Source organism: Papio anubis, chromosome 12, assembly GCF_008728515.1.
Source record: "Papio anubis isolate 15944 chromosome 12, Panubis1.0, whole genome shotgun sequence".
Classification (NCBI taxonomy): domain Eukaryota; kingdom Metazoa; phylum Chordata; class Mammalia; order Primates; family Cercopithecidae; genus Papio; species Papio anubis.
Window position 1 is genome coordinate 47,734,673 of NC_044987.1, and position 22,230 is coordinate 47,756,902.

The 22,230-nt window shown below is 37.7% G+C and overlaps 1 protein-coding gene across 1 annotated transcript in view; it reads right to left on the reverse strand.

Moving 5' to 3' along the window:
* The window catches only part of CCDC81 (coiled-coil domain containing 81), a 47,875-nt gene extending 38,182 nt beyond the window's left edge, over positions 1–9,693 (reverse strand). The window contains exon 1 of the mRNA XM_003910510.3: positions 9,337–9,693. Within this exon, the coding sequence (XP_003910559.2) occupies positions 9,337–9,415 (79 nt within the window). The 5' untranslated portion in view covers positions 9,416–9,693. The remainder of the gene's footprint in view (positions 1–9,336) is intronic.
* Positions 9,694–22,230: the final 12,537 nt, after the last annotated feature.

The following is a 22,230-nucleotide window of genomic DNA, read 5'->3' on the forward strand; positions in this document are numbered from 1 at the left end:
ACTCTTTGCAACTCAAGAGTGTTAAGTTTTAATTCTCAAAATAAAAAATCAAGAACAGTGACATTAACCAACTTGTCATTTGGGGACATAGATGCAGTTGGTGACAAAAGCCCAATCCTTTTTCTACTTTGGAAACTGCTTGTTTTATTGGTTTATTTGGTTTATCTTTTTTTCTAACAATTTAAACCACTAACTAAAGCACGGAGAGTACAATCTTTTAATTCTGGTATATCAGAGTTATAAATATTTTTATTAATAGGCCAGGGAAGGGGCAGGTTTAATGGCTGAGAAGTAGCAATGACTTTTATGAATATCTGGGATCAAGTTTGGTGATGGAAATTCACCCATTAATAAAATTAGGGCTGCAGGCTCCAATGAGCACGAGGGCCAAGATTCTGCCCCTCATTAATCACTTTCTGTAATCAGGCATTTCCCCTATTCTGCCCACCCTACCTTGTTCTCCACTCCTCCCCACCCCCACAGCCCATAGAATTCTACTACAGGCTGCTAAGAACTAATAACCAGTCCTAACTGTATACTGAATTAAAATTTTCATCATGACCAAACATTTCATTAATTCACGAATGCAAAATCTCAGTATCCAGATGTACATGGAGAACTTTCAAAGTTATTAAGTCAAAATTGTTAAATGTATGACTCTAAAAGTCTTTCACCTCTGAAAGCTCGTATGTTAGGAAAACAACTACTCTGAAGATGAAATGATTTCATTAGAGCCAGAAGAAAGTGTATAGTTTGCAACCAAACCCCAGTGAAAAGACTCAGCTGAGTTTAATTGAAAATTTGAGGATTTTGTCTTTCTTCATTTGGATGATATATTCAAGCCCACTGTATTGTTTTATTCCATAAAGCCTAATAGACAACATTATCTAAGAGCAGAACTAATTAGTCTAAACTAAAATTTGCTATTTCTCACTGAAGAGAAAGGAAACTATGCATATCATTTGCCTTAGGAAGCTTTAGGCCCCTGCAATCCAATCGGAATAGACTTGGAAAGCTTACAGACTGTAATTTCTAAATTTGACTTTTTCTGACATCCCAAAGAGTCAGAGAGGATATCATTAAATCTCAAAATGAAAAATATCAAGTCTAAAAAGCAAATTGAAGGATATACTACTTTCATATTTTAAGGGAGGCCAGGGTTCTTACTTATTTCAATCAAACACTGAAGTGCCAAGAATCACTCTTATAAAGAACTAATCCCTAGACATATATTCTATATTCAGTTCAACCTTCATTTGGCTTCAAGTTCTTACGATTCCATGCACTCAAAACCATATGCTTAAACAGAGTGCCAAGTAACAGGAATACTGTATCTTGTATATGATCACTATAAAAAAAAAAAAAACTACATGCCTGTTCTGTAAATTATACAATACTATATGCTTGAATAAGACATTAATGTCAAAAAAACAAATATGTTTCCTGATGTTATAAAACTTATCTTCTAAAATTTAAATACTGATATATGGAATGGTATAGCAGAATGGTAAAGGATGATTTGAACAAAGAAACATATTCCCAGAGCATAATGCAATGGAAAGAACAGTGTGCTGCGTGGAAGGCCCACAGCCTTCCTGCCTCCATGGACTCAAGTTTTACCCAGTTCACATCTGTAAAATGATGACAGGGCCTTCTAAGCACTATAATTACATAATATTAAACTTTGCTAAAAGATACAGAAGCAGCAGGAATATGCAATGATGAATATATACACTGATGAAAGTTAATTTCTGTGTTTTGCTGAGTTTTAAGTTTATCTTCATCCTTGTTGCAATAGATCATTTGTGAAAGTTAATAAACAGTAGTTTGACTTTGACTTCTGTTATTCTACCAGTAAAGCCCTTGCTGAAGTCACCAATGGTCTCTTTGTCAATACATTCAATAAACATATTTAATTCTGAGCCCTCAGCCATGTCTGACACTATTGATCACTCCCTCCCCCTTTAAGCACCTCTCCTTTTGGCTTTTATACTACTACTCTCATTTGGGTTTTCTCCTGACTGGCCATTTCTTCAGTCTCCCTTGCAGGCTTATCATCCTCAACCCAACCATTAAATGGTAGGGTTTTTCAAGGTACATTCCTAGGCTGCTTCTCTTTTCACTCTATGCTGTCTACTTCAGCAGTCACACCCACACTCAGGATGATTCCCAAATGTTTATTTACAGACCCACACTCCTTGCCACCCCCTCTTTGAGATTCTGGACCTTTATCCAACTGCCTACTTAGATATCACACAAAGGCCCTTCAACTTGCCCAAAACCACAATCTTTCTTCCCTTAAATCTTGTCTTTTATCTGGCATACCAATCTCAGTGAGTGGCACCACTATCTATTAATTTATATGAGCCAGGAACTCAGAAGTCATCCTTTAGACTTCTCTTATCCCTCACCCCTAACATCCAGTCCATCACCATAATCTGTAGATTTTACCTCCAAGTTGCCCTTCATTCATTGCATTCCTCCCCATTTCTACTGTTACCAGTTTTAGACCAAGCTACCATTTGTTCTCACCAAGACTATTGCTATAGGTATTCTTGACCCTCCTATTCCTTCCCCACCTGGCAACCGGAGTGATCTTTTCCAAATATAAACTGATCGCATCATTCAACTTCTCCTTTACCTCCAGCTCAGAACACTTAATGGCTTCCCATCAGGCTTAACATAAAGGTCAACATCCTTAATATGACTTACAAGGCCCTGCATTACTTGACCCCTTCCTTTCTCTCTAGCCTACTTTAGAATACACTTCCTCCCCAAATCTACAGAGCAGCCAATCCACTGTCTTTCAGTTGCTCCATTACATCATACTCTCACCGTAAGTTTTTGCCCCTGTCATTCCCTTTGCCAAAATCATTTTCACCTCGCTTCCACTCTCTACCTCTCTGATCCATTTCATCTACTTAATTCCAACTCATTCTTCACAACTCAGCTCAAATTATCCCTTCTTTAGTCATTCTTGGCACACACCTCCATCCTTACTTTCTATTAAAAGTTCTCATTTGACTTCCATTTCTTGATGCTGTATGTAAGGAAGTCACCACTCCATCCTAAAAACTAAAAAGTTGACCGGACTGAAAAATCAACAACTCTTCTTGGATCCATAAGATGAGGGAGGACACAGGGCAGACTGCTGCCCCTAAAAATTGGAGAGACAGAAATGCAAATACCAGGAGGAATGGCTTCCTGAAACAGACGCACATGCAGAAACAGCATCAAGAACCAATGCTGGGTAAGAAAATCCAAAGTGTAATTGACAAATTTCTGGAGGCTTAGTGTGGACAACACCAAGAGTTAAAATCTCCAGGGGAACCCAGTCATGGAGGGAGGGTTCCCACATAGGGGAAGGTTTACTTCCCAGAACTCAACCAGATTCCCACAGCTAAATATCCAGGTAAATATGAGAGAAAAATCTCCTTGTGCTTCTGGTGGGGGGAAGAAAAAAATACCATTTTTAAATATGCCAGAGCACTCTGTTGTTCTTAATGACCTGCCCTCAGAAGAAACTAGTTCACCGGAGCCTAACCTGCTGGGATATTATTCGAGCCTAACTGACCTGGGAGAAGGGAAATGACCAACTCCAGTCCACTTTAGCCATTCTGTCCCACCTAAGGAGAAAGGAAAAATCTGAGAAACATTTGTAAAGTTCACAGTCCAGAGGCACAGGCTCACTAAAAGACTGAGACCTGATCATAGGACTATAGACTGCTTTCCCACCCCCGCACACTCTACCCCTACAGTACTAAAGGTATATTTATAGAAGTTACTTTTACCCAGTACATCACATCCAGCTATCAAGAAAAAATTATAAGGCATACTAAAAGGCAAAACACACAACATGAAGAGACAGAGCAACCATCAGAGCCAGATATGGCAGGGATGTTGGAACAATCACACTGGCAATTTAAAACAACTATGGTTGATATGCTAAGGGCTCTAATGGATATAGTAGACGGCATGCAAGAACAGATGGGCAACATAAGCAGAGAGATTGAAATCCTAAGAAAGAACCAAAAATAAATGCTAGCAACTAAAAACACTGTAACAGCAGTGAAGAATGCCTTTGAAAGGCTTACTAGTGGACTGGAGATGACTTAGTAAAGAATCTCTGAACTTGAAAATGTGACAAGGAAACTTCAAAAGGAAAGCGAACAAAGACTGGGAAAAAAAAAAAAAACCCAGAGTATCCAAGGATTGTGAGGCAACTACAGAAGGGGTGTACTCAGAATGGGAATACTAGAAGAGGGAGAAATAATAGAGGAAATACTTGAAACAATTACTGAGAATTTCCCTCTAATGTCAGACGTGAAACCACAGATCCAGGAAGCTCAAATAACACCAAGCTGGATAAATGCCCAAAAAAGACACCTAGGAATATCGTTTTCAAAGTACAGAAAATCAGAGCTAAAAACAAATCCTGAAAGAAGCTGGGCAGAGAGGGGAAGGAACACCTCATCTATAGAGAAACAAAGGTAAGAATTATGTTGAACTACTTCTCAGAAATCAAGCAAAAAGAGAGTACAGTAAGACATTTCAAGTGTTGATAAAAGAAAACACCAACCTAAAATTCTGCATCCTGTAAAATTATTTTTCAAAAGCAAAGGAGAAATTGTGTTTCAGACAAACAAAAATTAATGGAATTAATTGCTAGTAGACCTGCTTTTCAAGAAATGTTGAAAGATGTTCTTTAGAAAAAAGGAAAATGATGTAGGTCAGAAACTTGGATCTACATTTAAAATGAAAAAAAAAAAAAAAGAAAAGAAAAGAAAAGGAGGACCATCAAAGAAGGAATAAGTAAAGGTAAAATAAAAACTTATTTTTTCTTTGAGACAGGGTCTCACTCTGTCGCCCAGCCTGGAGTGCAATGGTGCAATCTTGGCTCACTGCAACCTCCACCTGCTAGGCTCTCAAGCAATCCTCCTACCTCAGGCTCCTGAGTAGCTGGGACTACAGTCTTGTGCCACCATGTCCATCTTATTTTTATTTTTTTTTGTTTTAATTTTTTGTAGACAAGGTCTCACTATATTGCCCAGGCTGATCCTGGACTCCTGGACTCCTGGACTCAAGTGATTCTCCCACCTTGGCCTCCTAAAGTGCTGGGATTACAAGCATAAGCCACTGCACCTGTTTTTATTATTCTTAGCTGACCTAATAGATAGCAGTTTGTCCAATAATAGCAATAATTATTCAATTATGTATGCTTATTCATATATCATATATATTTATGTTTATATATATGTGAAAGGAAATGAATGACAGCAATGATACAAGGGATGGGAGGAAGGAATTAAAGTTTTGTTATTATAAAACAATCACACTACCTGTGAAGTGGTACAGTGTTATTTGGAAGTGGACTTGAATTGATTGTAAATATATATTGTAATCTAAGGCAATTTTTTAAAAAAGTATAACTGATATGCTAAAAAAAGGAGAAAACAGAATCATAAAATGCTCAGTTGAAAATAAAGATAGATACAAAAAACCAGGGCAAAAAGTAGAAAACAAAAACAAATATGGTAGATATTAATCTAGCTATATCAGTAATCACTTTGAACATAGGCTAAATGTACCAATTAAAAGACAGAGAGTTTTGGAGTGGACCAAAAATCAAAACCCAACTATATGTTGTCTAAAAGAAACCCAATCTAAATCTAAAAACATATAGGTTAAAAGTAGATGGATGGAGGAAATATAGCATGGTAATACTAATCAAAAGAAAGCAGGAGTGGCTATATTAATTTTAGAACAGACTTCAAATCAAGGAGAGTTGTCAGAAATAAAGAGCATTACATAATAATAGGGGGGTCAATTCTTCAAGAAGACATAAGAATTTTTAATATGTATACACCTAAAAATAGTTGTCAAATTCATGAGGCAAAAATTAATAGAATTGCAAGAAGACATAAATGAATCCATTATCATACTTGAAGACTTCAGTACTGACCTATCAGAAATGAACAGATCCAGCAGGCAGAAAATCAGTAAAGGCATAGTTGAACTCAACAGCACCATCTGTCAAATGGATATAGTTGATATCTACAGACTAATTCATCCAACAGCAGTAGAATGCACATTCTTCTCAAGCTCACATGGAACATTGACCAAGACAGACCATGTTCTGGGCCATAAAACACACCTTAACAAATAGGGTAGAAATCATACAATGCCTGCTCTCAGATTACAATGGGATTAAAGTAGAAATGAATAAGAGAAAGATAAGTGGAAAATCCCAAAATACATGGGGACTAAATAATATGCATCTAGATAACACATGGGACAAGTCAGAGGACTGTCACTACCCAACTTCAAGATTTACAATAAAGCCAAGTCATCAAGACAGTGTGTTATTGACAAAAGAATAGACAAATAGATTAATAGGACACAAAAGAGAGCCCAGGAATAGACCCATATAAATACAGTCAACTTATCTATGACAAAGAAACAAAAGCAATACAATGGAGCAGATTGTCTTTTAAACAAACCTTGCTAGAACAACTGGACATCCACATGCAAAAAATAAAAAAATAAATGAACCTAGACACAGACCTTACATCTTTCACAAAAATTAACTTAAAATGAATCATAGACCTAAATATGAAGTGCAAAACCGTAGAACTCCTAGAAGATAACATAGGGCAAAATTTAGATGATCTTGGGTATAGAAAAGACTTTAGATGAAACACCAAAGGCATAATCCAAGCAAGAAATAATAAGATGGACTTCATTAAAATTTAAAACTTCTGCTCTGTGAAAAACAATGTCAAGAGAATGAGAAGACAAGCCACAGACTGGAAAAAAATATTTGCAAAAGACACTGTCATGCAAAATATACAAATAACTCTTAAAACTTAACACTAAGAAAAGAAAAACTCAATTTAAAAATGAGCCAAAGCCCTTTATATATATATCATCAAAACACGACAAGCATATTAAAAGGCGCTCTCCATTATATATCATCAGGAAAATGCAAATTAAAACAATGAGATAACAATGCACACATCTATTAGAATGACCAAAATCTAAAATACAACAACAAATGCTGACAATAACATGGAGCAACAAGAATTCTCACTCATTGCTCTTGGGAATGCAACATGGTACAGCCCCTTTGAAAGACAGTCTGGCAGTTTCTCACAAAACTAAACATCCACTTACCATACAATCTAGCAGTTATGTCCCTGTGTATTTACCCAAGTGAATTGAAAACTTACATGCAATTTTTTAAAACCTGCACACAGATATTTAAAGCAGCTTTATTCATCATTGCCAAAACTTGGAAGCAACCAAGACATTTTTCAGTGGGTGAATAGATTAAAAAAAAAAAAAAAAAACCTGTGGTACATCTAGATAATGGAATATTATTCAGAACTAAAAAGAAATGAGCTATCAAGCCACAAAAAGACATGGAGGAACATTAAATGCATATTGCTAAGTGAAGGAAGCCAATCTGAAAAGGCTTACACTGTATGATTCCGACTATATTACATTCTGGAACTGGCAAAACTATGAAGATAGTGGAAAGATCAGTGGTTTCCAGAGTTTGGGATTGGGGGTAGGGGTGAATAGGCAGAATAAAGGGGAGTGAAAATACTGTATATGACTGCAATGATAAATACATGTCATTTTACATTTGTCCAAACTACTATATGACTGCAATGATAAATACATGTCATTTTACATTTGTCCAAACTCATAGAATGTACAACACCAAGAAAGAACTCTAATGTAAACTATGAACCTTGGTTGATTTTGATGTGTCAATGAAAGTTCAATTGTAACTCAAGTACCACTCTGGTGGGGGATGTTGACAATAGGAGAGCCTATCCAAGTGTGAAGTTAGAGAGTATGTGGGACATCTCTGTCTGATATGTTTAGGCTTTGTGTCCCCACCCAAATCTCATCGTGAATTGTAATCCCTAGGTGTTGAGGGAGAGGCCTGGTGGGAGGTGATTGGATCCTGAGAGCAGTTTTCCTCATTGTGTTTTCATGATGGTGAGGGATTTCTCACAAGATCTGAGAGTATTATAAATGGCGGTTTCCCCTAGTCCCCTGGGCTTCTCTCTCTCTCTCTCCTGCCGTCATGTAAGACATGCCTGCTTCCCCTTCTGCCATGATTTTAAGTTTCCCGAGGGCTCCCAGCCATGCAGAGCTGTGAGTCAATTAAACCTCTTTCCTTTATAATGACCCAGTCTGGGATAGTATCTTCATAGCAGTGTAAGAATAAACTAATACATTGTCCCTCCTTCTTAATTTACTGTGAACCTGCAACTGCTCTAAAAAATCATCTTTTAAAAAAATTCTTACTGTACCATTTACCTCCTCCCTGGTAGCATTTACCCAAATGGTAAATTTACATTGATTTGTGTAATTATTTGATTAATGTGTATCTTCCCCACTAAACAGTAAATTCCAAGATTTTTGTTCACCATAAATTAACTAGTGCTCAGCATATAGCAAGGTTTCAAAATTACTTGAATGACTATATATAAATTTACAAATATAGCAAATGTTTTTAAATTCATTAAACCATTATCTTCAATGCTTCTTTCATGATGATTTTCAGAGGAAAAGATAGGAGTGATGCAGGGGAAGAGAAAGAAGTATCTGTTCGTATTTGTTCCCTGCGGTCATTTGGTTAAAGCCTAAGCAACATCTCTGTTATAGTGGTTTGATAATAATAAGAGTTTGCATTCCTGCAGCACTTTTCTTCCAAAGTGCTCCTATGGTTTGCAGACAGATCTCAGCCTCACTTTGGGGTGACTCTTCTACAAACGATGCTAAAAACAGATCTTGTCTTGCTACTAACCAAGCGTAATGAGTTTTCTCTGAGAAGGTGCCAGGTCCCCTTCCAAAGTACTTACCCTGTATCCTTTTATGATCATCTCATTTTCTTAATACAACCACATGACGTCAAAGGCAATAAAAGCAACCATCTTTGCAGGAACTCTCAAAAGGAGCCATTTAGGGTCTCTGCACCTCTTTTCTCTAGGTAGGCAAAAGGGTTGTGATCCATCCCAGTGGGTGGGGTGGGAATGCTTGTTTTTACCTAACCTTTATTGAGCACTTACTTTGTGCTAGTCCCTTTATTGATCACTTACTTTGCGCTGTCTATGCATCACCTGGTTTAATCAAAACCAGAAAAGGGTCTCTGGGCGTCCAGCGTGGGTCTGATGTGATTACCAGCTGGTTGTCAAGGCAACTTAGCCACTTGCAGGCCAGGCCTGAGCCAGGGAATAGGGAAGTGGGTCTCCCCGCTTCCCCTGCAAGCAGGTGAAGGTTCAGTCTCCAGGGCCACCCCCCACTACCCAACACGCTTACCCTCCTGGCTCAGTGAGGGCAGAGTGGGCAGCACCTGCCTGCCCAGGTCCTGCAGGGCACGGGCGATCGTATCCAACATCTCCAATTTCCAGGTGACTCCGTACTGAATCTTCGATGGGTCTCTTCTCTCCTATATGGAGTGTATACAAAAATGATTCTCCCACCCTCCAGCCGCTTCTCCACGGAGCTTTGGATGTGCCTTAAAAATCAGAATGACGAAAATCCTGAATCTGTTGACTCTTTTTTCCTCTTTCTTAAATAAACTTAAACATTCTTTCTCGCCGTCCCTCCCCACTGCCCTGGCTCTCGGGCAGCTCCCACCACAGGAGCCGCAGGAACTGCTGTCCGGCACTGAGTGAGAGTGTGCAGACCCGCGCCCTCCGGACCAGGGAGAGACCCAGTGAGGGGTGAGCTGCAGCCTCGAGGAAGGGAGGGGCACCAGGGAGAATGGGCCCGACAGGAAAGGGCAGGGCGCGTTGCTGGGACGCGAGAAAGACTCGCTCGGTTGCTAAGGCGTCAAGGCTGGGATTCGACCTCACCCCCTTAGATGGGCAGCTTCCAGGTTGCCTAGGTGATTCGGAAGCTCGAGGAAGCAAGGTTGGAAGTAACTTAAAGATAAATAAATAATTGGTTTTTACTTATCTGACCCCGGGCAGCGAAGAAACGTGGTTAGAGTGGTAGTTTTTGTACCTTGGACAAATCTAGGAATGCCTTTTGCCCAGAGCGATGGATATTTGAGTCTCCAGATCTGTTTGAGGGTTTGAGCTCGAATTTATTTCTTTGTTTACTTTTCCCTGGGCTCTCTTCCTAGGAAATGGAGAGCTGGAGAAGTGGGGAGGAGGGAATTGACTTTTTTTAAACTACAGTCATTTCTCCCTTTTCTCTACATGTCACCAATCTCATCCTGAAGAATTGTGTGCATACTCTCCCCTCTGCTGATAATTATCACAAGCTGAAGATACCTATGCAAAACCCATCCAAGTCAAAAAATAGAATGCTAGCACATTGCACAGATCAGCACCTCATTACCCCTCCAGTCATTAGCCAACACATACTGCAGATTCATTTTTCCTGTTGATTCTTTGGAATCATATATTATGTATTCCTTTGTGTCTGGCTCTATTCAAATTCACATTATGTTCATGAGGTTCATCCGTAGTTTCTATGGTAATAATTTCTTCATTTACACTGTTGTGTATTATTCCTTTTTATGAGTATGGCACAATTTATGCATTCCACTGTTGAAGGGCATTTGTGTTGTTTCCCTTTGAGGCTACTGGGAATAATGCTGCTGCAAACATTCTCATAGAACACTTTTGACAGATACATGTACTCATTTCTGATGTGTATATAGGGGTAGATTCATGGGTCATGAGAAATGCCTGTGATCAATTTTAATAGATAATGCCAGCTAGTTTTTAGTGGCAATATCAGCATTATTGTTCCATATTAAGATAATGGAATTATAAAAATAATTGTTTTACAATGCATTCGATTTTGAATTAAATATAGTGATACTTTTAATCTGTAGAAAAGCTGTCTTCAGTTCCAGGAGATGGTGGTGGATGCTAATTGTCAGTGAATTGCAGATGGCTAAAGGAAGCTCTAAAAGAATAAGGACAAATTTGTCGACTTTTCTTCCAAGGTCTTCTTTTCCTTTTGTCAAAGGTCTCTTGACAAACGAGGCGGTGTAGATATGTGTAACCCTGTGTTGACTAGAAACTTTTAATGAGCTATAAATATTATATATCCTGAAAATACATACTTTTCAGTTGCTAACAAAACTCAGGCAAACCATGTACTTCCACCGCTACAAATTTACTCCTTGGCTATATTGGCATGATACATGCAAAGATATATGTATATGCAACATTGTTTATAATGTTAATTCTTAGAATCAGCCTAAGATGACCATCATAGGGAACTGGTTAAATTGTGACTACATACATTGGAATACATTTCAAGAGTTTACTTAAAAGAAAACTGCACATTTATGTGCTGATGTTGAAAAAGTTTCAAAATATCATAAGTAAAAACCAGTAGCAGCATAGTGTTTTTATGTAATGTAATCCTGTTTCCTTCAAATATAAGCATATAAGTATGCATACATATTCGTATATATTTTTGTAAATATATGGAATATTTGAGGAAAAATACATTCAAAAAATATCAACAGTGAAATTTTGAATCACACAAAATTGTATATGGCAGAGGAGGCATTTCAAGAACTTTTATATTCACTTTTCTCTTTTATTTACTGTTTAGCAAGAGCATGAATTACTTTATAATATTTAAGATAATTTATCAAAGAGAGGAAGAGAGAGAGGTACAGGTAGAGTGTAGGAATTTATGCAAACACTGAAGGAAACAAACAGGGCCAAAATTTTCCCAAGTATTTCAATGTACATTTACTTTTCTGCAAGCTCCAACTTGCCTTGCAAAACCCACACTGAATGGGCGGTCATTTTTACCGAAGCCCCAAGGCACACACAATATTAAGTGGTTTGTGTTAAAGGCAACTTGGAAAACTACTGAAAAAGAAAGCATAATACTCATTTTACAACACCAGAATAGAAATTTGCAATAAATAATTTAACCCACATCTATATGGAGTACTTAATTTGTGCCAAGCACTTTGCTAGTTGCTAAAAGGAATACAGACACTTACCAGAAAATCCCTACAGATAAGAAGTTCACAATTCATTTTTCACCATTTTAACAAATATTTATTGCAGGAGGTTCTAAAATCAGGATTGGGTTTCAAAGTCAAAGTGTAAATTGAAAACTGGATGTGGGAAAACTACTCTAGAAATCCCTTCTTAGGAGGGGACCATATCAGAGACCCACATATGCCATCTCTCAGTTTATAGACCCAATGCAAACAATCTTTCTCCCCTCACACTGGTGCAGATCACTTTCTTCAGGAGAGGTGTAATGAAACAGTTGGCTAGAGTTTAGGAAAGCAGTCTTATTCTAAAAATTCAACCAAATAGAATTAATTGTATGTACTCAACATTGTGCCATGCTAACACTATGATACACACTCATGGACTGAGACAGATTGAAAATATAGCAGATGTATATCTTCTGTCCCTTGCTTACTCAAGGATTTATGCAGAAACAGACTTGCAGTAGCTTCATAGAGTGTCGACTTAGCCAAGATAGAACTACATTTTCCAGAATTCCCTTTCCTGTATGATTCTAGGTTAGGGTTAGTCAAAAGAGAATGTGCATGAGATTTGGAAGGCAGAAGTAAAGCAGCAGCCATTTGATCTGAAGCCCTAAAGGTCATCATGGGGCTAGGCCCTGATCTGCTGGCTCACCATGTAGGCATGGGCCAGCAGCCTGGCCTGCAGCTCTGCAACTCCTGCCAGATCTCCTCATTGTGCTTCTCTCAATCTTAGACCAGGTACATGTGCAGCAGTGTTGCCAAAGGCACTGCCTAATCCTGTAAGTCTCTCACATCGCTGAGGTTGGATGCAAGGAAATACAGATGTAGGCTGCAATTTGTCCTCACAGGATCTAGTTTGCCTGTGTGTAACCGCCCAATGGGTTCTTCTTGCCTACTGGAATGAAACCAATTTATCAAGATGGGGGAGTTGCAATAGAGAAAGAGTTTAATACAGGTAGAGCTGGCTAAATGGAAGACTAGAGTCTTCTTATTACTCAGATCAGCCTCCTTGAAAATTCAAAGGCTAGGGTTTTTTAGTTTGGTGGGAAAGGAGCTAGGGAATGGGGAGTGCTGATAGTTTGGGTCAGGGATGAAAACGTAGGAAGTTGAAGCTGTCCTTTTGTGCTGAGTCAGTTCCTGGTGGAGGCCACAAGACCAGATGAGCCGGTTTTTCAGTCTGGGATGTGCCAGCTAATCCATCAGAATGCTGGGTCAGAAAAATCGCTCAAACATCAATCTTAGGTTTTACAATAGTAATGTTATCTATAGGGGCAATTGGGGAGGTTAGCAATCTTGTGGCCTCTGGCTGCATGACTCCTAGGCCATGGTTTCTGAGCTTGTGGCTAATTTATTGGTTTTACAAAGGCCAATCTGGTCCCCATGAAAGGAGGAAGTTTGTTTCAGGGAGGGACTGTTACCATCTTTGTTTCAAAGTTAAACTATAAATTCCTCCCATGTTAGTTAGTTCAGCCTATGCCCAGGAACGAACAAGGGCAGCTTGGAGGTTAGAAGCAAGATGGAGTTAATTAGGACAGATTTCTTTTACTGCCATAATTTTACTATGTCAGATTTTTCTCACTGTCATAATTTTTGCAAAGGCAGTTTCACTTGTGGGTTCCAGATTGTTCTCACCAGTTCCAATCTTTCCTTATTCTTCTCCATTTCATGACCATCTTTTCTTCCTATTAGCCTTGCTGGCTTTAGGCCTTACACCAGACACAGAGGCCAACACCAGACAGAGATGACTTAATCAGCTCCTACAACTATGTAAGGGCTAGTGCTCATAATAAATTTTATATTTTCTATCACTCTTACAGGTCCTGCTTCTCTGATTGAACCTGAATGATACAGGACTGGTAGTTAAAACTGAACTATTTCAATTTAAAGTATTCTCTTTAAGTTTTACTTAGACTTGAATCCACATAAATTATGTGTTTGTGCACTGCAACTGTATTGTAAAGATTTGTTACCTTAGTCTGTTTTGTGTTGCAAAGGACTACCTGAGAGACTGAGTAATTTATAAAGACAACATATTTATTTGGTTCACAATTAAGAATGGCTGGAAGGTTCAAGATTGGGTATCTGCATCTGGTGAGGGCCTCAGGCTGCTTCCACTCATGGCACAAGGCCAAGGCAAAGGGGAGCCAGCTGTGTAGAGATCACTTGGTGACAGAGGAAACAAAAGACAGGTAAGGGAGATGCCAGCCTCTTTTTAACAGCCAGCTCTGAGGAATTAATAGAGTGAGCACTCCCTACCTAGGGAGGTCATATATCTATTCATGGGTTTCGCTCCCATGACCAAAACACCTGCCATTAAGCCTCATCTCCAACATTGGGGATCAAATTTCAACATGAGGTTTGGAGGGGACAAATATCCAAACCATAGTGTATGTTTAATGTCATGTTTGAGACATGAAGACAGTGTAATGGGAATTCAAGGGGAGGAAATTTATATCTCTATTAGGCCATTCTTGCATTGCTATAAAGAAATACCTGAGACTGGGAAATTTATTTTAAAAAGAGGTTTAATTGGCTCATGGTTCTGCAGCTGTACAAGCATGGTGCTGGCATCTATCCAGCTTCTGGGGATGCCTCAGGGAGCTTTTACTCATAGAGAAGGCAAAGCAAGAGTAGGCTCATCACATGGTGAAAGCAGGAGCAAGAGAGAGAGTGGGTGGGGGAAGGTGCCACACACTTAAACAGCCAGATCTCACAAGAACTCATTCACTATTATGAGGATAGCACCAAGTTATGAGGGATCCACCCCCATGATCCAAATGCTCCCTGCCAGGCCCCACCTACATGCAACATGGGGATTACAATTCGACATGAGATTTGGCGGGGACAAATATTCAAACTGTATCAACTTCTAACTGGGATGATTAGCCTGAATGCTAAACAAAGAAGCTTGAATTTTATTTGGAAGGTGTGGATAGTTCCTGAAGGCCTTGAATAAGAAAATGACCTAATCACCACTATATTCTTCTGTATTATATTAAAAAGAAGCTTGAATTTCATTATATAAGTAATCCATATGTCAGATAACAACTAATCAGAGAAATTTCTCAGAGAGATAGGGGAAAGCTACCAAATAACTAAAAGGATAACCACAGAAAGACTGGCTACGGAATGATCAATGTGATTGAGTGACAGCCATTTAGAAGCTTTTGACAGATGAAACTGCAAAGATGCATTCATTTTCTTACAACACAAATGAAAAAAGGTAAATTAGCTAAAGTGATAAATGAGATTACCTTGAAATTAAGCTGTGGAATGATCTCCCAAAGAAAAAATATAGAAAACTCATCAAGTCAGACTATTTGAAAATAGACCATTTCAAGTAGGAGTTAACACACTATCGTTATTCTACCTGGACTCTTTGCAGAATAAAAGTCATACAGTCGGGCTTTCTCATGTTTAATAGATGTTATCTCAATGAATAATAAATATGATAATGATACCCATGCATATAACATTATCTATTTATGAATAGAAGAGAAAGTTAATATTTAAACTGTACTCATCTGACCTACACCTTTTATAAACACTTTGCAGCTTTTTTCCATTTCACTTAAACTAAAGTGAGGAATTCGGCATTTGGAAATCTGAGCTCAAGTCTAGTATTAACATAAATAGGTTTGTGTTTATAACTGAATAAAATCTTAATATTTCTGAGCCTGTTTGTTGTTAAAGTAGTAATAATGACTATAAATGTTAACAAGTATATCCCAGTAAACTTAAAGAAATAATGATAAAAGTAAAACTAGGAAAAAAGGCTCTTTGGAGCCCCAAAATTCTAAGCCTGCAGATACTTGCCCCATTTTACCATAAGATTATACCACTTTACGTAGGCAAAACCAAATGTATATTCTATAAACAAAAGAATGCCTCTTGACTTAAAATGGAGACTACTGATAAATAAATATATTTTGAAAAATTGTAAAATAAGTGACTTTAGGCAATGTATGGTAAGTTGGTCAGCCAGTTCACTTCACACAATATACAAAAATTAACTTGATAGGTCATAGACCTAAATCTAAAAGATATAAAAGTTCTAGAATAAAACATAAGAGAAAAATTTTGTGATCTTGAGGTTAAGCAAATATTTAAGACACAAAGCATGAATGATAAAGTTGGACTTTATCAAAATTCAAAACTTTTGCTCTTTAAAGGCATCATTAAAAAATGAAAAGTCACAGAATCGTAGAAAATATTCACACTACAAATACCTGACAACTGATATACAAAATGTATTTTTAAAATCTCCCAAAGCTCAGTAATAAGAAAATAATTCAATTTCTTTAATGGACAAAATATTTGAACATACATTTTACAAAAGCAGATATGTAAATGGCCAGTAAGGAGATGGAAAGGTTTTCAACATGGTTAGTCATTAGGAAAACACATATTAAAACCACAATGAGACAGCACTACATTAGGATGGCTACAATTAAAAAGACTGATAATACCAAATGTTAGTGAAGATGTGGAACAATTGGAGCTTATACTCAAGGTGTGAATGTAAAGTAGTTAAAAAAACTGGCAGTTTCTTATAAAGTTAAACATACACCTACCATATGACCAGCCATTCTAGTTCTAAGCATTCAACCTATAGAGATAAAAAATATGTGTTCACACAAAGTGTTAAATGCAAATATTCATAGCAGCCTTATTCACAGCAGCCAAAAATGTAAAACAGCCCATGTGTCTATCAAATGGAAAATGGATAAACAAGTAATAGTATATCCATACAAAGTAACACTACTTAGTAATAAAAAGAAATGAACTACTGACATAGGTAACATGGATGAACCTCAGAGTCATCATGCTGGCTGATAGAAACAAGACAGAAAGAATACATACTGTGTGGTTTCATTTATATAAATTCTAGAAAATGCAAACTAATTTATAGTGAGTCCAGCAAATCAGTGATTGGCTGGGGCCAGGATCAGAAGGAGAAATGAACTGCCAAGGGGGCATGGGAAATATTTTGGGGTAATGGATATATTCTGTATCTTGAATGTGGTAGTGATTTCACAGGAGCCTACAGTTGTAAAAATTCGTCAAAGTGTGCACTCGAAATGGATACAGCTTATTGTATGTATCTTGATGAAGATTTTTTTTTAAAAGAAGCAACCCAGAATTCTAGGAAAGTAAACTTAAAAACTTAATAAAGGCAAACTTAAATAAAATTTAGTTAATTCATAAGTTGACTAAAAAGTAAAGAACTTACTTGAGGATTTTAACAGTAGACAGAAAACAACATAAGACAAATGAACTTAATGAAATTATCCAAATTGAACCTCAAAAAGGAAAAAGGTAAAAAGAACCTCACACAGTAAGAAATGTGAAATATATGAAGTTCCAGGAAGAGAAGAAAGACAGAATAAGAAAGAAGTAATCATTTGGGAAAAATGTATGATAATTTTCCAAATTGATGAAAAGTATTAACAAAATCTTCAAGAAGCTTAGCAAGTCCCAAATAGGATAAATACAATGGAAATGACACGTAGGTACATAAAAGTCAAACTTATTAAACCAAATATTAAAAAAAAAAAACCTTTAAAGCTGCTAGAGAAAAAAAAGACAATCACAAGAAATGCCACTGACATCATAATTAAAACATAAAAGTGCAACACTGTATGTAATGATAACTTTAAAGTGCTGAAAGAAAAAACTGCCAAACTTGTACTTTATACTCAGGAAAAATATTTTTCAAAGTCAAGAACAAAGTTTTAAAACTTTATCAGGCAAATAAAATATAAGAAAAAAGCAGAGGATGTTTTCGGATTGAAGGAAAATGATCCCAGATAGAATATGAAAGTGGAATAAAGAATGAACAGCTCTAGGGAGGTTAAATTAATAGATAAAAATAAAACAAAATTGGCTATTGAAAGCAATAATAATAACTATATCATCCAAGGTTTTAACATGTAAAAATAAAATATATAACAAGAAAATCAGAATAAGGCATCAGGCAACAAAGGAATCGCTGAGAGATGGGAAGCACATGAGGTAAATCCTACAATTGCCCCAGCTTACTGCCTGGAGAAAATTTTCAGGCTGCAATGCAGGGATGGGAGAAAACCACAAACCCACAGAGAGAGACAGAAAGTTCCAGAGGTCTTCAGAGGGTCCCCTAAAGTATTCAGTTGAGGACTGATTTGTACATGCATGTGAGAAAGCTACCCATGGCCAGAGAAAAGAACTATCCAGAAGAATCAAAGGAAACAGTTTCCATAGATCACAGAGATCCAGGAAAACACCTTTTCCCAACAGCCAAAATAGAAAACCTCATAATTCATGGGGTGTTGGAGAGGAGTACAAAGAATGGTCTTGGCTCAGTTGGGGGGAAAGTTAACCTTAGACTAAACACTGCTTCATTTCTTCCCAATAAAGCTAGAAGGAAGACCTAAAACTTCATTTTAGCCAACCTGTTTTAAAGTAACTTGACTGCATCCCGAAAGCAAGTTCAGTAATATTTACAGGAATACAAAAGTATCAAGAACCAAACAAGGTAAAATTCATAATGTATGACATCCCCCAAAAAAATTACCAGGCATGCAAGGAAGCAAGAAAGTATGATCCATAATGAGGAAAAAGAAAATCATTCAATTTAAACATGACCAAGAAATGACACAAATAATAGAATTAGTAGACAAGAACACTGAAACAGTTATCGTATTAGTAGTTAATATGTTCAAGAACCAAAAATAAAATATTAAACATGTTAACTGGTAACACTGGAGATATTAAAAACAAAGAACTTCCAGACATTAAAACCACAATGCCTGAGATGAAAAGAATACATTGGATGGGATTAGTGTCAGAAGAAAGGTTGGTGAACTTGAAGACATAGTAAAAAAAAAATCCGTAATGAACTACAGAGAGAAAAACTACCGAAAAAAAAGAACAGAATATCAGTTAGCTATGGGACAGCTTATAAGGAAACAAATATAGGCCAAGCGCGGTGGCTTACACCTATAATCCCAACACTTTGAGAGGCCAAGGTGGGTGGATCACAAGGTCAGGAGTTTGAGACTAGCCTTGCCAACATGGTGAAACCCCATCTCTACTAAAAATACAAAAATTAGCCGGGTGTTGTGCGTGTCTGTAATCCCAGCTACTTGGGAGACTGAGGCAGGAGAATCGCTTGAACCTGGGAGGTGGAGGTTGCAGTGAGCCAAGATCACACCATTGCACTCCAGCCTGGGCAATAGAGTGAGACTCCATCTCAAAAAAAAAAAAAAAAAAGAAGACAAATATATATACAATTCAAGTCCCTGCATAAGGAGAGAAACTTGCAGACAGAAAAATAGTTTAAAGAGATAATTACCAAAATTTTTCCAAGATAGATGGTGATAAATATGTATATTATGAACCCTGTAGTTAACAACTAAAGTAATACAACAAAGACTTATAGCAAATAAGCCGACAAAGAAGATAAAATGAAGTCATAAAAATATACTCAGTTTAAAACAAGACAGAAAAAGAGAACAAAGAGAACAAAAACCAGATAAGACAAATAAAAAACAAATAGCAAGATGGTAGATTTAAACCTAATCATATCAATGTTAATGATATATAAATTCCCTAAATGTAATATAAATTGTCCCATAAATGGTTTAAATACCCCAACTGAAAGTCAGAAGTTGTTGAATTGGTTAAAATGCGTAACGTAACTATATACTGCCTACAAGAAATATATCTTAAATATAAATAAATGGATGGAAACTTAAGGGGTGATAACAAATATACCATGCTGACCTTGACCAACAGAAAACTGGAGTGGCTATATTAATATCAGACACATTAGACTTCAGAGCAAACAGTGTTACCAGAGATAAAGAGTGTCATTTCATAATAAAAAAAGGTTTCAATTCATCAAGAAAACATAAAAATTATAAACATTTATTCTCCTAATAACTGAGCCTCAAAATACATAAAGTAAAATCTGATAAGGATAAGTTTGAGGATTAACAATTTTTTTTTTTTTTTTTGAGATAGAATCTTGCTCTGTCGCCCAGGCTGGAGTTCAGTGGCATGATCTCGGCTTGCTGCAACCTCCACCTCCCGGGTTCAAGTAATTCTCCCGCCTCAGCCTGCCAAGTAGCTAGGACTTCAGGCGCCCACCACCACGCCCAGCTAATTTTTTGTATTTTTAGTAGAGACGGGGTTTCACCATGTTAGCCAGGATGGTCTTGATCTCCTGACTTCATGATCCGCCTGCCTCAGCCTCCCAAAGTGCTGGGATTACAGATGTGAGCCACCGTGCCCAGTCAAACAATTTTTAACTTTCTTTTTTTTGGGGGGGGAACACAGTCTCGCTCTGTCTCCTAGGATGGAGTGCCGTGGCATAATCTCAGCTCACTTCAACCTCTTCCTCCTGGGTTACAGTGATTCTCCTGCCTCAGCTTCCTGAGTAGCTGGGAATACAGGCATGCACCACCATGTTCAGCAAATTTTTATATTTTTAGTAGAGATGGGGTTTCGCCATATTGTCCAGGCTGTTCTCAAACTCCTGACCTCAAGCGATCTGCCTGCTTCTATCTCCCAAAGTGTTGGGATTACAGGTGTGAGCCACTGTACCTGACAGTTTTTAACTTTCTTAATGCAAAGACATATCTATAGCTTATTATTTTATATAAACTTTACATTTATTACTTAAGATATAATAATAACTTTTATCTTGACCAAGGAAATGAGCCATAGAAAATGACTAAGTTGAAAATGATTACAGACATGGTGGCTCACACCTGTAATCCCAGCACTTTGGGAGGTCGAAAAGGGTGGATCACTGGAGGTCAGGAGTTGGAGACCAGCCTGGCCAACATAGTGAAACCCCATCTCTACTAAAAATACAAAAATTAGCCAATCATGGTGGCTCACACCTGTAATCCCAGCTACTTGGGAGGCTGAGGCAGGAGAATCGCTTGAACCCGGGAGGCAGAGGTTGCAGTGAGCCAAGATTGTGCCACAGCATTCCAGCCTGGGTGACAGAACAAGACTCCGTCTCAAAAAACGAGAAAAGAACTACGTTTTGTTTTGTTTTTTTTCTGATGGGGGATGAGTTCCTTTGTTGTTTTTATTTTTTATTTTATTATACTTTAAGTTCTAGGGTACATGTGCACAACATGCAGGTTTGTTAGATATGTATACATGTGCCATGTTGGTGTGCTGCACCCATTAACTCTTCATTTACATTAGGTATTTCTCCTAATGTTATCCCTCCCCGTCCTCCCAGGCCCCAGTGTGTGATGTTCCCCACCCTGTGTCCAAGTGTTCTCATTGTTCAGTTCCCATCTATGAGTGAGAACATGCAGTGTTTTGTTTTCTGTCCTTGCAATAGTTTGCTCAGAATGATGGTTTCCAGCTTCATCCATGTCCCTGCAAAGGACATGAACTCGTCCTTTTTTATGGCTGCATAGTATTCCATGGTGTATATGTGCCACATTTTCTTAATCCAGTCTGTTATTGATGGACATTTGGGTTGGTTCCAAGTCTTTGCTATTGTGAATTGTGCTGCAATAAACATACATGTGCATGTGTCTTTATAGTAGCACGATTTATAATCCTTTGGGTATATACCTAGTAATGGGATCACTGGGTGGTCAAATGGTATTTCTAGTTCTAGATCCTTGAGGAATCACTACACTGTTTTCCACAATGGTTGAACTAGTTTACAGTCCCACCAACAGTGTAAAAGTGTTCCTATTTCTACACATCCTCTCCAGCACCTGTTGTTTCCTGACTTTTTCATGATCGCCATTCTAACTGGTGTGAGATGGTATCGCATTGTGGTTTTGATTTGCATTTCTCTGATGACCAGTGATGATGAGCATTTTTTCCTGTGTCTGTTGGCTGCGTAAATGTCTTCTTTTGAGAATTGTCTGTTCATATCCTTTGCCCACGTTTTGATGGGGTTGTTTTTTTTCTTGTAAATTTGTTTGAGTTCTTTGTAGATTCTGGATATTAGCCCTTTGTCAGATGGGTAGATTGCAAAACTTTTCTCCCATTCTGTAGGTCGCCTGTTCACTCTGATGGTAGTTTCTTTTGTTGTGCAGAAGTTCTTTAGTTTAATTAGATCCCATTTGTCAATTTTGGCTTTTGTTGCCATTGCTTTTAGTGTTTTAGTCATGAGTTCCTTGCCTATGCCTATGTCCTGAATGGTATTGCCTAGGTTTTCTTCTAGGGTTTTTATGGTTTTTAGTCTAGCATTTAAG